The following is an 18,489-nucleotide window of genomic DNA, read 5'->3' as shown; positions in this document are numbered from 1 at the left end:
ATACTGAATTTCCTGTATCTAATATGTGCTTTTCATTCACTGCATTCCCACTGTCTCCAGAATTCAAGATAAACTCCTTAGTGTGGAACAGCTGATCTTCCATGACCAAGGCTTTGTGTGTGCTCTGTGTGCATCTACCCACCCTACACTCAAGTTCCATACAATTGCTTCCTGAAGTCCATGTTCCTGCATTCCTCTGGCCACAACGCTCCCTTCCACATCCTCCCCTACTAACTTTACCTGGCTATATTACTACTCTTTACTAAATTCAGCAAAGTATTATTTAAGAAATCTTGTCGAGATTCCCCTGCATGCACCTTAGGAGTGCATCTTTCACTGAATGTCTCAAATGCAAATGTAAATCACTGGTTGGCTTATCAATAGCCTCCAGTTGCCAAAGAGCTTTTCTAACAAAGCAAATATTTTGGGCTGGGGTTGTGGCTCAGCGGCAGAGTGCTCACCTAGCGCGTACAAGGGGCCCTGGGTTCAATCCTCAACACCATGTAAAGATGAATAAATAAAAACAAAGGTGTACAAGTAAAAGAAATAAATATTTTTTAAAAGATGGCAAATTAAAAAAAAGAAAGCAAATATTTTATGTTGTTCCATCCAGTACCTATGACATTGCCTGACATAGAGATGGTACTAATATGTCATTACTGAATATATATAAATAAATAAATTGATAGTCATATAGAAAACTGAGAATTTTATCATCTGAAAATATATGAATCAACATTGTTTCAACTTGTAATGCAAAATGTTGCTCCCTTTATAGTCATTCTAAGCATTCCAAGACTAACATAGTAAAGACATTCTTGACAGAGTACAAAATTACACAAAAGAACATTTTAGAAAGTATTGATATAGAAAGTATTGATATTCATTCTTAAGAGCGTACACAGATGTATCAATGATATAAAGTTAGCCTAGACCTAAAGCAGGCACATTTCAATTCAGAAATATCACATGTCAACATTTGGTCAACAAATTCCCTAAAATCACACATCAAAAAGTTGAGCAGTATTCACATGAAAACCATTTTTTCCCCATCCTGTGATCTCACAAACTATTGGTGGTAACATCCAAACCTGAGGCCCTGCTGACAGAATCAAATTTTTAACAGACAAAGAGGGTAAACAGTGAGAAACAGGCTGGTTTAGAAGCCCTGCAACTTGAGTTGCCGCAGTTTCAGCAACAAAATCATGAGACATATTCAAATACTTCTTTTAAGGTGTACAATATTTCTCCAGAAAGATTCACAGCTCATGACTTGATGAGGGAAAGACTGCTCAGCTTTCAAATTATTTTCCTTTAAGAGACTAAGCAAACATACACACAGAGATCATTGCAATCAAGCCAAGTGATCCTCAAGGATGCAATGGTACAGAATTTTCTACACATGGCTGTTTTATTCTGTACACAAAGAAAACTGAAAGCGATGAGAAAGGCCACATGCTGCTGAACAGGAGAGATGCTCTCCATGCTCAGTGGCTGCTGCTTCCTTCATTCTTTGGAAACTTCCATTCTTGTAGAGGGCAGGGATCAGTGTGAAGGTCTGAGGTAACATAATGTACTGCAGCTCTTTCTTAGCATGAGTTAGGAAAACCTTCATGGCAACTTGTTCCAATTTGTGGCTCCGTCCAATACTATACAAAATATGATTTCAAATATCAAATACAGGTCATAGAGGTGATAAACAGGAGATTTCTTTGTTCATAAGAACTCTAATGCTCAATGGTCTTCTAAGTTCCTGGTACTCTTGATTTATGCTCAGGATTACCGAATTGGTTTCTGAGGGTCACTGCTCTGAACAATATCTAGTTCAGCCAACAAATAATTTAAATAAGAGCTGCTATGATCAGACGCTCCTGATATCTCTAAAATTTCAAGTTCAGTATTTGTGAAACATGGCTAACGTGCCATCATTCAAAAGGAATTAAGAGAGGTAATAACTCAAAAAGAGCAGAGACTGAGAAAAGAGGACCTTTCCAAAACCTGGAGGGTTGAAGAGTAGGTGGGTAGAAGAGGAGGAAAAGCCCAATTACACACAACCACCAAGCACACAGAGGCCCTCCATTATACCTAGATGCAATTAAAGTGTGTTGAACTGAGGTTATCAAAAAAAGGGAGTAGATAAGTCTAAATTAAAATTTATGGCCTGAATTAATTCTATGCACATTGTAGATGGAGTAGGGTATGAAGGGGAAAAGAAAGGGTCCAAGGATACATTTAACAGCAAATGTAGCAAATTAAATTAGACTTTAGTGAGTGAGGTGTTTAACTGGTTCTAGGTATTATATTACTTTAAAAATTACTCTCAATTGTATGTGTTTCATTACATTTGTGGTAGTAATGTTTATGCTTAGCTTTTTTAAAAACGAGGGCTTTTGCTACTTTAAAAAACTCAACATAATTGAGTAAAGAAGTATCTTTTTCTCTTATTTATAGTTAAGGATCATGGCAATACAAATTTTACCCAAAGCTATCATGAAAAAAAGAAATTCATAATAGAAAACAGAAGGAAAAGATAAATATATATGTTGATCTGCTTCATGCAATACATCTATTTCTTACAACTAGTATACATACTATTTCCTATTTTTTGAATGCTATTAGTAGAGGCACCTACTGAAAAAGATAGGTTTGTTATTCCTATCCGAGTGAGGGTAGTGAATTTATCCAATTGGTTAATCCTAAGTGTATTCCAATTACTTTAAATAAAAATACATATATATTTTTAGTTGTAGATGGGCATAATATCTTTACTTGTTTTTATTTGGTGCCAAGTATCCAACCCAGTGTGCCTCACAATTGTGAGGCAAGCACTCTACCACTGAGCTAGAGACCAAGTCCCCCAATTACTTTTTCATGATAATGTATTTATAACTCATTTTTTTAATAAAATGGATTTGAGGTAACTATTGAGGTATAGTGCTTTTCACATAGCAAAAACACTCAGAGAGTTATCTTTCAGTTAGATTTAACCTTCATAAGAGAAAGTAAAACATGAATCAAGTTCAGTCATTATAGTGCATCTCAGATTAAAAATTAAAATATTTAAAACTCTTGGAAAATAAAAGTTTCTAGTTTACTGCTAGTCTTTGTCATTACCTCTCCCTAGTTAATTCAGAATTATATATTAATCATCTTTGACATAAAGACATTATACAAGTTATTTGATTTTCACCTTAATCTGGTTGCTGCTTTCATCTAATTATTGTCTTCTTGTACCATTTTCTTCCCAAAGAATTACTCTTCTTAATAGGCCCCAGACTAGATATTAGTAATACTTTTCCAGTGATTAAGAGAATACATATAAGGTTTAGACAAAAAAGGAGTGGTAATTACATAGGTTGTGTAAGAAATTGTGTGTGTGTGTGTGTGTGTGTGTGTGTGTGTGTGTGTGTTTGATGAGCAGATCTGAGTTTTAAAAAATTAGGTGTAATGTGGTTAAATATTCTGTGGGTGGGTATTAACAGTCTAAGGAGGGTTTTACTAATATAAAGTGTGATATAAATAAGTATTAAGACTAATAATGAAACTAGTTTGAAAACTCACATTCTAAAATAGGAATCTGTTTTGCTCCAGGGAATGTATTCTACCAAGGTGTTAGTTATATTTATAAGGAGTAAGTAACCAATGCCTTTTTTTCACAACTTTTCTATTACATTTCCAAGGTCTTGGTTGTAATATTAGTAGTTGCAAGTAAAGTATGGGGCTTTTTAATTGAAGAATGTTGTTTTAGTGCTCTTTCCTGGGAGATCAGATGTATAATATAAGGCTGGCTTCCCATCACACCAAGAGATCTACTGTGTGTGATCTGCAGAGCAACACCCAGATGGATCTGAGTAGAGTTCTTTCTCTCTTTCTCCCTTTTTTCTAAGAATTTGCTGGGCAGACTCTTGTTTTCCATTGGAAGGATGCTAGAACACATGTTAAATAGCTAGGACAGTGGGCACCTAAAGATCCTGCCAACAGATAAGTAGGAGGCATTTTATTGCTATGTAATAACATGGAAAAAAATCAGTTCCTAAAGACCAGTCCTTGTAGCTTCTTGATGACTAATCATTATAGCCTTTTACTTCCTATTTCCTCATATCCATTCTATCATATGGCCTAAAATAACAACTAATCAGTAGCAAGGAACATCCATTGGAAATAGGTCATGGTCTCTAGTGCTCATTTTTAAAGCACATACACATATATGGTACAGAGAAGTTTAGCATGGCCTATATGCAAGGATGACATGCAAATTCATGAAGCATTCCATATGAAAAAGAAAAAAGATTAAAGTCTCTAATTACCATGTTCTACACAAGGGAAGCAAGGTTTATTGGAGCGATGGCTGCTTCCAAGGCTTGAAATTTCCAAAGTTTCAAGGTGAGTCCAAAATATCTTGTCATAGCAGATAGCAGAGAAGTCATCACAGGCTACTGACAGTACAACAAAAGGGCCCAGGAACCATCTGGAAGAGGTGCCATTGCCCAGAGATAGGCAACTTGAACATCAGTAACACCCATTTCAAACTACCAAAATTGTTGAGTTGATGTTAATAATGCCTTCAAAATATCATTACATTTGGAAGATGCTAGGGAAAAAAAATTCATTTCTTTGGAAAACTAGTAAATATATGGAAAGAATTAAGTAAATGCTTAATTCTTTCCATATATTTACTAGTAAATGCTTAATTCTTTCCATATATTCAATTAATAACTGAAAATACAGAAAAGTACCAGTTTGCAACCCCTTAACCACTAATGAAATATTGTAATTACCTAGGTAATGATTCTAAAGACAGATTAAAAAAAAAAAAAAGGTAACACAGAGCAAGGGGGAAAAAAACTCATAATGGAAATTTTTATTACCAACTCTAAAGGGCTTTTGACACAACAAATAGATTCCACTTCCCTAAAGCTTGTTATTAGGCTGTTCCATGTCTCGGCTGTTCCATGTCTCCCAGATAAACTTCCTCCTGTTTTTCTTATTCTTATAAAGTCCTATCCCTTAAATCTCACTGCCTCCATAATTTATATTAATTAATAGAATGTGAAAATCACTATTAATTTCCAAGGAGAAGCAAAGAGATCTGCCTTTTATTTTTGCTTTAGTCTCTTGTACTCTCACTGGGGGAAAACAGCTACCACGTAAAACACCTGATTAACCAGTGGAAAAGTTCACACAGAGAAGCCATGAGAGATGCCAGCCAGTCACGGGTACTCTACCCTTTACCGCCAAGACACCCCACAGGTGGGCAAAAAGACCTTTAGACAACTCCAACCTCAGCTGCCATCTCAGTGCAACTGTATGAGGGCTTCCAACCACCGTGCTAAGCCCATCCATCCTCAGAACTATGAGAAACAATTAACTGTTGTTTTAAGTATCTAACTTGGGATATCGTTTCCTATGCAGCAACAGATGGACTATTCTAACTACCAACTACAAGAAATAACGGAGGACCTGTTAAATCAAACCAGAAAGAAGCAAAAGAAGTTACGGAAAACCTATCAGGATTTTTTTTTAACTAATTAACTTATAAAACCATAACTAAGATTTTGTCCATCTTATGAGTTGATTTCTTAATCAGGAACGTATTAAAGTTATGAGACTACAAGGGATATGTCAACATAACCAGACTTTTCATATTAAGAAAATATAATTAAATAATTTAGGTGTGGTATGGCTGTGTTAAAATGGAACCCTTCACTTTAAAGATACAGAACAAATATTCATGGATATTTGTGGATGAAATGCTTGTCATCTGGGTGAGGGGGAGGAGCAAATAAGAGTACAGATGAAGTCTGGCCATGAGTGATAAAATTCATTTTATTATACTCATTATTTTCACATATGTTCAAATTTACCATAGTAAAAAATGGACTTACTTAGTTAACTATTTGGTTTTATTGTTTTATTTATTTATTTTTAACAAGAGTGACAGGCTCTGGATATAGTTCAGTGGTACAACACTTGCCTAGCATGCATAAGACCCTGGGTTCAATCCTTAAGAATCAGTGGTAGAGGGGTGGGGAGGGAGCATGGAGGCAAGAAAGATAGTAGAATGAGATGGACATCATTACCCTAGGTACATGTATGACTGCACATACGTTGTAAAGCTACATTGTGTGCAGAAAAATGAGCAGTTGTGTCACAAAGGAATACAATGAATCAAAATGCATTCTGCTCTCATTTATACCTAATTAAAAGTAATTAATTATTTTTTTAAAAGAATCAGTGGTAGCTAAAAGAAACATGTCATTATGACCTTCATTTAGTAAAGTTCTCTTTTTTGAGTTAAAAAATACTTTAATATCTTCATGTATCTAAAATACTAATCCTGTTATTTAGTGACAGTTACTTTTCTTCCTATGAAATAGGGATCAAAATATCTTATCCCAGCACACACACAGAGATGAGTTGACTAAGAAAACTTATGAAAAAAACGTTTAGAAAGTCATTCTCTGCTACACAACTGCAAAATATCATCGGTAGTAGGAACTATGTATCACATCATATAAAATGAACTCTCTCAAAATCTGCTAACTCAGGACTATCTTTTACGCATTTGGCCCTAATGCCAGGCACAATGCCGAGCAAATAGTGAAGGCTTTGTAAATACTTTTTTGTATGAATGAACAAGTTGGGAGAAAAAAAATGAACAGATTCTGAACATAGCACATTTCGACACTGATCCTACTATATAAAAGTGAGATGGGAAGGGATGGCAACTGAACTCAAAGAGGAAGAGGAAAAGAACCTACTGTGAACCCACCATAACTATTTGGCTTAAATAACCTTATACATATGCTTATACTGGTAGATTTTTGGCAGTTTTAAAGCTTTTATATACAGAGTATAACACAGATGACCACTTGCTCAGTATGCTATACTCGATCAAAATTACTTCTGTATACTTTTGATTTTTTAAAAATAATTTTTAAGAACATGAAAGCCTGGTATTTAATACATACTGGTCAAGTGAGCAATAAACAATTGTAAAGTTTCCTGAGGGCTCTCTTGCTCTGTCTCATCATCAGGAAGCTAAAGCATATGTTGGATGTTAGCCTGGGTGGACACAGTGTGTCCTATTTATTCAAGGTTTCTTTTGAAGCCACAATTTATAAGTTTTGTTTCTTAGGGGTACATGTCAAATTTCATTTAGCATTAGTTGGTATCCAGATACACTGAATAGCAAAAAGGCAGCAGTTGAGGGCAAAAAATAAAAAAAAATGCCTGCTATATGAGCAATAATGTCAGTTTCGTTTATGTAACTCACAGAGACCAAGATGAAAAATACAATGAGAAAGCTGACACTAGGAAATCAAGATAAAAACTATCTGCTTAATTTAGAGGTGTAAAACTGCCCATGAAAAGGAGAAATACTAAAACAAATGTTTTATATCAATAGCCAAAAGGATTTTAGAGGAAACTCTTTTAAAATATTGTTTTTTAACCCTTAAAGTTCAATTACCTGGAGCATGCTCATGTGAATGGTATTTTTTTACTTTTTCCATAAGAATGCTTAGCAAATTTTTCTGGAAGAAATGTCCCACTTTAAATACATAAAGTGGTACTGATATGAACCCAACACAGAGAAACCCACTGTTTTGTACAGTTAATCTGCATTAATTTAAAAAAAAGAAATAAAAATTATTATTATGTTTTCAATGTAGGTGTATATGTTTGTTCAAATAACTACTAGGTGTTACTAAATGCCTAGTAAGTTTTTTTAAAAAAGAGAATACTTGAATAAACAATGCTTCACTTGAGTAGAAATTTACGCAAGTAGAAATCCAATGGATAACAGAGTATCTATAAAATTGGCACAAATAAGACAATTATTGAATAATGCTTTGTACCTATAAAGGTATTTTATATTTATTAGTTCATTTAAGTCCAAAACAGCCTGCGTGTTAGGTATCATAAGCCTAAGTTTATAGATGTGCGACATGTGGCTCAAAATGCAGTTAAGTTGTAAATTCAAGTCATCTACTTCCAAATGGATGTTTCAACTACAAGGCAGCAACCTTGGCAGGAAAGTATTATGGTTGTGATGCTTACAACTGTGAGACAGTGTATCATCCCATTGTAAATATCATTTCCCTAAGACTCATTCATGTTACTTTAGTTATAGTTCATTCATACACAATGCTGTTTTGCTCTATTACATGAATAGACCATAAGTTATTTATTCACTTGTCTACTGATGAATGTTTGTATTATTTCCATTTTTGAAATTACACCCAGTGCTTTGATAAACTTTTTTTTTAGATGTCTCCTGGTGAACACACATAAGTACTGGTCCTAATAACAGAATTACTGGATCATAAAGATGCATGCATGCTTGACTTCAGGGTGTCCAACTGAAATTAATATATAAATATATATTTAAAGTTTAAAAAGAAAACTAAATATCAGATCATTTTTAAATGTATGTATATGTGATACAATTTTAAAGCATGAGAGACAGAACCCAAATCATAAAATTCAGAATAACAGTATTTAGCAAAGAGGGATGAAATTGGAGAATAGGGTCCTACAACTTCAAGGTATTGGTAATATTCTAGATTTTAAGACTGGTTTGGGATTCCAGGGTCTTTGTGATTAAGTTTTACATCCTACACATGTTATATGTATTCTTTTGTATGTACCAATATTTGCACATTTTTATACCTTTGTTTGCACAATAACAAGGGCTTGAAAATGATAGGAGCCATGGAAATTGTTCACAGAACTTGATAAATTTATTTTTTCTTTTAACATGGAGATTAAAATAACACAAGTTTTTAATGCATTGTATCAAATTTTATAATTTTGAGGTCCCCAAGATAATATCCCCTCTTATTCAATAGTTTTGTTTGTTTCTTCTTAGCCACCTCAATCAATGTTAATAAAAACTGGACCCTGGGAAATGAAGGAAGAGATTCAGTAACATTTACACTTCCAAAGGAATTTTTCCTCATGCCCAATACATCTATCTTGAAAATATTTAAATTAGCCAATTATCAAAGAAATAATATGATGGCAAATTACAAGCTCAATGGTCCAAAAAAGAAATTAAAATTATCCTAAAAGTAAATGTCAGTATACATCCCCAGTAAGTATATCCATTTATAAGATACATGTACCCTGTACCAAATGTTATATACATTTGAACCATGCACAAAAGAAGACCTTATATGGAATTGAATAAAGATAATCTTAGTAGAAGATCTAATGTATTCTTCCTACAACCCAGTGGATGGTCTTGTGCTACTCAAGACCCTCTGCTTCAAAGAAACCATTCCAATTTTTAAGAATAGTGTTACACAAGTAGTCCAAACTTGCAAAATGGCACTGCTAGTTTGGTTATAAACACATAATGTTCAGTTCTCTATTTAAGCTATTTCTGCTATGAAGAAAATATGTCTGTCCAATTTAAAGTAGATAACACCAATTTGCTCAACAATTGTTTATAAATACTGTAAATGAAGATCACAAGCACCATCTTAAGATATGATTATCTCCAGGAACTCAATGAAAAACACAAAACTGAAACCATGAGTGAAAAAAAAAAAATCACCTTTGTGGAATGAAGTAATTGATTTTTTTTTTTAAGTTTTTAAAGTTGATAGATCAACACCTTAAAAGACTTGTCTTTACCCAGGCTTTCTTTTATTAAAGTGCACAATCATCTAGGGTACATGCTTAAAGGAGTGATAGTTTGTTCCTAACAAAAGGATCTGAATTCCACAATTTGCCTTTTGCCAGAGGCATCGTTCCCCAAAGCACAGCTAACTGCATCTCCTGCTGTACCTGTAACAATTTAATTGTGTAAGTCAGCCTAGTCAAGCATCTCCAGCTCATGACTGGGAGACATGAAATTCATTGTCATTATTGTCCCTGTCATTTTGGATCATTATATCCTGCTGAAGAATTTTCCTCACTTCAATGCATTTTTACCTCCAGGATCCAGGGATTATAGCTGAGGTTGGGGTGGGGGCAGGACCGTGAACTACATTTACCTCAGGGGAACCAGAGATTAAATTGGCTTTGCTCTCTCATGAGCTGAATTCATCTATTTGTATGCTGTGAGTTTTAGGCTGGAATAAAAATGAATATTCTAGTGAACACAGGGCTTTAGTTTCCTCTTTGAAACATGGATGTAACCAACTTTTATTTACATTAGGAAAGCTGATGCAATTTCTTGTGGTTGCTATTTTCATATATGCATGAGGAATACTTACAGGCATCGTCAGGTATGTAATAACAGACATTTCTCTCTGTCAACGTCTTGACTGGCAGAAAGAAAGAATTTAAAGCTATAATTTTGTTCTACAGTTTCATTTTATAGAAGCTTAACAGGGGTATTTAATGGTTTTAAATATTTAATGATTTTTAATTATATCTCATTTTCTGTGCACTGGATTGGATGACTTTAGTCCAACTAGAATGGCACCAAAGATCCACACTGGAAACTAGAAAATTGAAGTGGATAGAGAAAGATAAAAATAAATTCCTTAAGAAACTGGCTATCTCCCAGCAGCTGGTTCACATAATTTAAGAGCCTGCTAAGTTCACCCAAGGTGGCATGCTTTAAACACTTCTTGTTGAGGAAGAGTTGGCTTGGTCACCATGCTCTCTCATAGCAACCCTTTCATGGTTGGTAATGACTGTGTCCAGGGCCAGCTGATGTGTCCCACTAAGAGAAAGCAAAGGGCTACATAGAAAACACTAGTACATGTCTCACTCAGAAAGCCAGACTTGACTGTTTAGAGAATGCTTTCTCCAACTGAACATAAAAATAAAATACAACTAGAGGAAAGCCTGGTATGTCACTCTGTATCCCAACTTTCATTTCATGTGGATTTAACTGAGAAACTTGACATTTACTCTGTCTGTACCGAAAAGATAGTCGTTATTCCTCCTTGTGTCAGTTTGTTTTTAGCAGTTAATAATAAAATATGGTAATGGAGCACAATGACGCCATATACAGAATAATCACCATCATTGCTGTATCAAAAGTGCAGAGAATTTACTCCATTAGCTTTATGGACTTTTGTGGGAAAACTGATTTTGCCTTAATCATATGAAATAGCCATCAGAATTATTTAGGATAAACTGTGCTTATGAGTGATTAAGAAAACTCTTTGGACCTTTGTACATTTTAGAATTCAAATGGAATAGCCCTAATATGTCTATATTGACAAGATCTTAAAGGTTATCTCAGTTCTTGGACCAAGTTCATAATAATATTTACTAGTCTTCCTCACTCTAATTTCACACTGTTATATTTCACTTTTCAATGGTGCTGAAGTAGCTGTATGATAATGTATCACCAATAACTTTTTAGTTAGCAAAACTTCATAGGATCACTTATAACACTTTTTCAACAGAATTAAAATTCTTCCTAGGTATGAGTTATAAAAATTATTATTTCTGTTCACTTTTAAATGGGTACTTATGTGAATTTAAGTATGTTAAAAACATTATTTCATGTAGCCTCAATTCATTTTGAAATCATTTAGGTGAACTATTATGGTTTGGATATGAATGTCCTCAAAAAGCTTGTGTGTTGAAAGTGTGATCACTCAATGCAACAAAATTCAGAAGTGGAGTTTTTGGGGAATGGTTGGATCATGAAGCCTCTACTATTATCAGTGGATTTATCCATTTGAAGGATTAATAATTTGAAACTACAGGGAGGTGGTGGAAACTGTAGGCAGGTGGAGCATGGAAATAAGTAGGTCCCTAGGCACATGCCTTTAAGGAATGTATCTTGTCCCTGGCCCTTTCCTCTCTACCTCTGTTTCTGCTTCTAGCTGTCTTCAGCTGAGCAGCTTTCCTCTGCTGCACCCTTCTGCCACAATATTGTGCCTCACTTCAGGCCCAAAGCAATAGAGCCTGTCAATTCTGAACTGAAACCTCTGAAACCATGAGTCAAAAGAAATCTTTCCTCGGGTCTGGGTCTGAGTTTTAGGCTGGAATAAAAATGAATATTCTAGTGGTAGAGTGCTCGCCTAGCATGCACGAGGTCCTGGGTTCAATCCTCAACACAACATAAAACTAAATAAACAAAATAAAGGTATTGTGTCTAACAAAAAAATAAATATTAAAAAAAGAAATCTTTCCTCCTTTTAATTGTTTGTGTCAGGTATTTCAGTATAGCAATGAAAAGCTGACTAACACACTGAGACTGTTATTATAGTCTCATAATAAACATTTATTAGGAAAAGTATGGGTTTTTTTCTTGTTAAGAAAGTTTTATCTTATAAATTTTTTCAATTGGGTTTGTAATGGTTAATGTGCACAATGGTATTTATTTGTTCTCTTTGAAATACTTTGAATTCTTCTTTTGGTCAAAGAATAAGGCATTTAACATTTTCTAAGCATGCATCTACTGCATTCAATTCTTTTACCTACAAGTTCCTCTGTAAGTTATTTCCATGCAGATTCTTAATTTGCCCATCACATTATATTAGGTAAAACAGGAGTTGTCTCTATCTGTGAATACAGCTGTAAAACCAAAGAACCTTACTGTTGTATATTTTTGTTTTACCTCACCTCAGGTATGACATAGTTAGGTCTATATCATTTCAGAACAAGATGTAACAGCAAATAATAATCAGAATAGAATTATATTGAAAATACTTCTTGTTCAGTTCATTATTTAAGGTTTTACAACCAATTTCCAAGTTAGCAATTTGAAATTATTTTCAATAACAATTTTAAAATTTTTCAATAATCTTTGCTCAACTTACAATTTTGCAACCTATAACAAGCTATAAAGATCAATTCTAGACTAAAGAAATTCTTCTTTCTCTTATTTCTAGTAGAATAATGTTTCCTCCTCATTATGTAACATAGATTTTCTTTGGTTTTTCCATGTAGAATCAATAAAAATCTATAATTCATAAGATTGCGAAAGTAACACATGACAGTCACAAATTCAGATATGATATCCAATAATATACCTCATGAGGTGATTCAGATATGCACAACCTAATAAATAAAATTAGTGGTTGCCCAATACAACACATGATATAGAAAATGAATAAAAATTTGAGAAGGTTTATAAGAAAAGGATGAGTAATAAAAGCAAAGGCAACAAACATTTCTATGTCAAGATGAGCAAAATGCTATTTACAGAATGCCTTCTTACTTCTCCTAAACCAAAAACCTCTTTACTGTAATCACTCAATAAACTACAATGGATGAACATTAAGGGTCTGATGCAGAGAAAGCAAATTCACAGTCAAGGTTGTCCTTTAACATGTAGGCTCAATCTAGGGCACCAAAAAAGTGGTTAAGTGGCCCCCCTGTGGTGGTCAGATGTGGGAAGGCACTGCAAACTGTTAATTTTCTAGCTTTTAATGTTTGTCTAAGACCCTTAACATTTTTTCTAATATTGTTGCTCCTAAGACATTTTCTTCAGTTTGGCCCCTGTGGCCCCCTTAGCATACACATTTTGCATTTATATATGAAAGACAGCTGAATTGATTCAGAAACAAAACACTGGAAAGAAGAAGAAAAAAGGTAGGGCTGGCCTTGAGGACATCCCATAATATGAAGCATAGATATGAAAGTCTCTTTAAACAACAATAACAAAAAAATTCTACATGCTAAGAGTTTAGATATCTAACATCAAAGATAAAAGACAACATAATGTGGAAAGGAGAGAGTAACTGAGATACAAAGCCTAAGCTATGCTTTGTTCACAAAATTTCTAAGACCTTTTGAACAAGTATAATTATCTGTGTCCAGCTATTTCCTTGTAAATGGATATCCTTGGACCATTTTCCAGTCCCACACACCTTTTAAAACTACCAGTAAAATTTCACAAATGGCTTTGACTATTTTGTTTTGTGCCCCTTCTGTAGTTATTAAGTGTTTAGAGTTCCTTTAAATAAAAGTGCACAAAAATATATTCTATGTGCACACACACACACACACACACACACACACAAAGAATTCATATTGAACACACAGCAAATGGACACTGGGTAATGTCACTGTTAGAAAACATCTAACAGCAATAAAATAAGCAATAAAATCTTAGGGTTTGGTTTAACCGATGCAATGTTTATCTACCTTCATTACATAAATTATACTCTCAAGAATGTGTCCTATGCAAAATACAAACATGTCAATTTCAGCCCAAGGGGCATTTTTCTCTAGGTTTATAACCCCTTGAAAATAGAGGTTTCATCTAGAAAACCTAACAGATCCTCAGCTGCTTTCAACATTATAATATATTCATAAGGCAAGTATTCACTGGCAAACATATAACAAATTAAATGGCACAAGGGTGGGGTCCAAATCCATAACAATGAGAAATGGACCAAACCAACCATGAGACACATGTAGAAATTAGAGAAGAAAAGGAGTATGTAAAATAAACAACATTAGAAGCAAAAACATTATGGGTAGTTTTCAGCCAGTGCTAAAGAAAATGGTGAACCAGTGCATGTACATGTGTGCATTTGTATGCTGTCTAAGATTAGCATTAAAAGTAAGACTGCAAAACTACCTCATTAAGAATTTACTGTAAGGGTCATAGTATGTTCTAAGGGGTCATAGTAAGAGAGAAAAATATCTTGTAAAAAAAATCAAAACATCACCTACCATCATAGTAGACAATCGCTCCTACCAGTTTGTCCTTCTGAAGCATGGGGAAATGCTCAAGGGCTCTTGATTTGCTGAGGACATAACTGCTCTTCAGGCAATTACTTCCTGCAACCAGATCGTACAGCTTGATTCCTACCCAGTAGTAAGGTAACTGCCACCATCTACAGCATAAAGAGGGAAAACGGTTTCTTTAGAAACAGAGTATAATGTAACAGAATGCCACCTTAAATTACAAGAAACTTTTCTCCTTTTTTTTGAGTTCTTGTCACACTAAGCTGCTAAAGCTGGCCTCAAACTTGCAATCTTCCTGACTTGGCCTCCAGTGTCACTGGGATTATAGACAAGCATCACTGTACCTGGCTAAGAGTCTTTTCATATAAGAAAAACAAAGGATACTTACAAAAGGGACAGGAGCCCTATATAACTATTATTGACAACAATCTAGCTGAAGTATATAAGTAAATGAATCAGTGAGATTTCAAATGAATCTTCTCTAAGAATCTTATTCTGGCTATATATTACACCTCTTTGAGGAACATTAAAAATAAATACAAACACCTGGCCCTCACATATCCAGAGACTGATGTAAATAGAGTAGGGTAGGGGCAGGCGACTATAACATGCACCCAGCAAAGAGAATCACTGATCTAAGAAATTCTCAGAAATCTAAAGCAAAAGATGGCCAAAATTGTAATATCTATTTCAAGTCCTCACTACATTAATGCAGCTAAATGAGCTGCACTATCCACTATTTTTCACATTACTGAACCTGAATACACAAACTTAGGCAACATCACAGATAGTTTCCACAACATTGGGAAACTGGATTTTCTAATTTATAACCTGATATTTCCTAGCAAAATTTCAGTTTTTGCTAGCTCAGACATTTAAAATGACCTCAAATAGTTGAGTTTTGAATTGCTATGTTGTAGTTTCAGATTTTGCAACACAGTACCATTTGGGTTTGTATTTTACACCCTGCACATGACTCTCTAATATTCCTTAGCACAGATGTAGTTTCTCATATACATACTCCCAGGAAATGGAATAAGATACTGCTAATTATAAAAACAGAACACAACCTCCATTGCTTTCAAGGTCTGGTCTGTAGAGAAAAGTCTGCAGAGTACTTAGGAAAATCCACATTTTAAATACACTTAAGAAAATGTTTGAAAGGGACTCAAGATTAGGACTACTTAAAACCACATTAAGTTACACACATGGAGGGATTATTTCCATTAAAACTGTGTTGTTCTATTGACCTCAGACATGCAATAGTATACAGGTGATACCAAAAGGCTTACTTGTAAATTGGAAGCATTATAGGTAATGGAGATGATAAATGGGGAGCAATTTCTAGTAGGTTGGCACGCTCATGAAGGGCTTCTTTTACCATCCTATACTGAAAATCAAAACAGAGGAAATTAGTTTGGCAGTAACAGATCATAATATTTTCAAATGGCAAATAGACACCCTGCCAACTGATTGATACACAGAAACCTTCTACCTCTGAGCGAGGATAGCTCCCTCCTAATCAAATTTCTAATAATACATCATGCTGTCAACCTCAAAGATTTTTTAGAAACCTTAACTGTATTTGCATAGGAGAAAAACATGCTGTCAGAGTTCCCAGGTGTAAGATATTTTCCTGACTTGAGTTACAAGATTATTGTAACCATTTATCTTGCATTCTCTGTATTGTCCCCCTTTCTCAGTTCCCTATAATATTTTTTCCAGGTTAGAGATAACAGATTGTTCAAATTCATGCTAAAAGTTTCCTTCTTGCCTTCACTAAATCCAGCAAAGATGGTATGCAGCAGTTACACGGTATTTTACAGGTAGATTATTAAAAAAAAAAAAAGCTTTTAACTTAACTCCTGTGATTATTATTATGCCTCTCTAAAGAGCTAGCATTACTATTATAATACTAATTTCACAAATAAAAAGATTAAGGTTCATAGATATTCAGCAAATAATGCAGAACACATCATCAGTTAGCTGACTCTAAATCCATGCTGGGTTTTTTTTTCTTTCTTTCTTTCTTTTTTGCATTCATCATGATGCTGAAGGGAAACATAGGGAAAAGGGACAGATTCAAAACTAACTTGTCAAGGAAAAAAAAGGGGGACAGATTCAAAACTTGACAATGTCAAGTCAGTGCTTCTGTGTTTTTCATGTACGAAAAGCAGATAGGGAGTGCAGCTGATTTTTTTCTTTTTTTTTTTACCCCTCTGGGAAATGTCATCTTCCACACTGCCTTGGCAGTTTTCAAATGGTGGCAGACTGGACACAATAAAGTGTGACATAGGAAAAGCATGACTCAGATCATCTTTTCCTTAGGAATATGTCAGTGACAATATAAGCGTATGATTGCAGTTGCAGTTAAGAGGATCAATTTGGCACTCCCTCTGCATTACAACACAGCTCCCCTGAAACAGCTTGCAAAGGAGCAATTTGGTGGCCACTGGCAAAAACCCAATCACAATTGTTAAAAGGCAACACATCCAAAAGTGATTTTGTAAATCTGCTATTTTGACATGCTTCTGTAGAAAAAGCCCCTGATTACCTATAAACATAATACTACAGGAAAGAACTGACACACCTCTCCTGAAAGATATTATGGCAGCATACACTAAATAGGTGTTTCCAATAGGAAGAAATGTTAAAAGCCATTAAAAAAAAAAAGAGAGAGAGTCTGATTTAATTGGGTAGAAAAAGCATAGTCGCAATTTTTGTTTAACAACCAGCATACACAATTACCTGCTCAATATCCAACTTCATGATGGCCTTCTGAAGATATCTCACCCCACCATGGATCAATTTAGTGCTTCTGCTGCTGGTCCCTGATGAGAAATCATCTCTTTCTACAAGGGCTGTTTTTAGTCCTGTGTAACCAGAAAACCAAATTAACTTCTTAAATTACACAATTTGTATGTAATTCATTAAAGGCACTTCTCCAGGGTAGAGACAATCACAAGAAAAATTAGTCTGAACATGGATAAATTTGTATTCAAAGTGCAGTACACTGTCTATATTATAATTAAGAGATTTTAGGCTCTTCCTGGGGGAAAAGTCAAGCCAGTACTAGAAGCATATTAAACTGTGAATGAATCACAGCTAGAAAATATTACAGTACAATTTCATGGCAGCAACACGCTCTCGTACATTTAGTGGGTCAAAGGAGAGCCTGCACCCTTCTTTATCCACATAGAGAAACTGCATGTTATAGCAAAGCCTTCTGGAACATATCTATCCTCCCTACATGAGTCAAGACATCTTCCAACTCCTTATCTCTGATCTACTCTAATACATCACCAATAAACCTGAGACTTTTGGTGTATGCTTACTCCTACTTGAAAATGTGTCTGGGGTGTTTTTACGTGTTATAGTGGGTATAGAAAGGGGAAAGATATCACAACAGGATGAAAGAAGAGAATAAGTTCTAATATTGAGAGTTTATGGTCTAAAACATTTGAACATGATAATATTTTAGAGTTAAAAGAAAATACCATCCAGGACAAATGAATACCATGTATCTATAAAGAAAATATTCTCTATGAGCTGAGGTTGAGCAAAAATGGGTAAATTCTATAAGTAGGTCAGCCCCTTTATTTGAGGGTTGCTCTTAGGGGAAAATATATATATGTTTTATTTTACAACAGAAACAAATATGCCTCTTCAGGATTGTAGAGGACCAGCTGTTCTACAAATGTTACAAGTCTAGAGATGAAAGCCAAACTTCACAAGACCCAGATTTTATACCATCCCCAAGCAGGGAGGAATTTCCATGGGCAGGCACAATCTTGGGGGTGACAGAATGTCATGGAATCCAATTACAAGGAGAATATGCAACTGGAGCAGTCTGGGCTCACAACGCTTGAA

The 18,489-nt window shown here is 34.7% G+C and overlaps 1 protein-coding gene and 1 pseudogene across 6 annotated transcripts in view; one reads left to right on the top strand and one right to left on the bottom strand.

Moving 5' to 3' along the window:
* Positions 1 to 18,489, bottom strand: part of Gpd2 (glycerol-3-phosphate dehydrogenase 2) — a 126,269-nt gene that overhangs the window by 48,184 nt on the left and 59,596 nt on the right. For all 6 annotated transcript variants that reach the window (XM_013363264.4, XM_040294321.2, XM_005315786.5 and 3 more), the window contains 3 exons: positions 17,368 to 17,492; positions 15,912 to 16,009; positions 14,605 to 14,768 (listed from right to left, as the gene is read on the bottom strand). In XM_013363264.4, coding sequence (XP_013218718.1) covers positions 14,605 to 14,768; positions 15,912 to 16,009; positions 17,368 to 17,492 — 387 coding nt within the window. The remainder of the gene's footprint in view (positions 1 to 14,604; positions 14,769 to 15,911; positions 16,010 to 17,367; positions 17,493 to 18,489) is intronic.
* LOC120883804 (U6 spliceosomal RNA) lies at positions 4,179 to 4,279 on the top strand (annotated as a pseudogene).

The sequence above is a fragment of the Ictidomys tridecemlineatus genome, chromosome 7 (genome assembly GCF_052094955.1).
Source record: "Ictidomys tridecemlineatus isolate mIctTri1 chromosome 7, mIctTri1.hap1, whole genome shotgun sequence".
Lineage (NCBI taxonomy): Eukaryota > Metazoa > Chordata > Mammalia > Rodentia > Sciuridae > Ictidomys > Ictidomys tridecemlineatus.
This window is presented reverse-complemented; position numbering and strand designations above follow the sequence as displayed.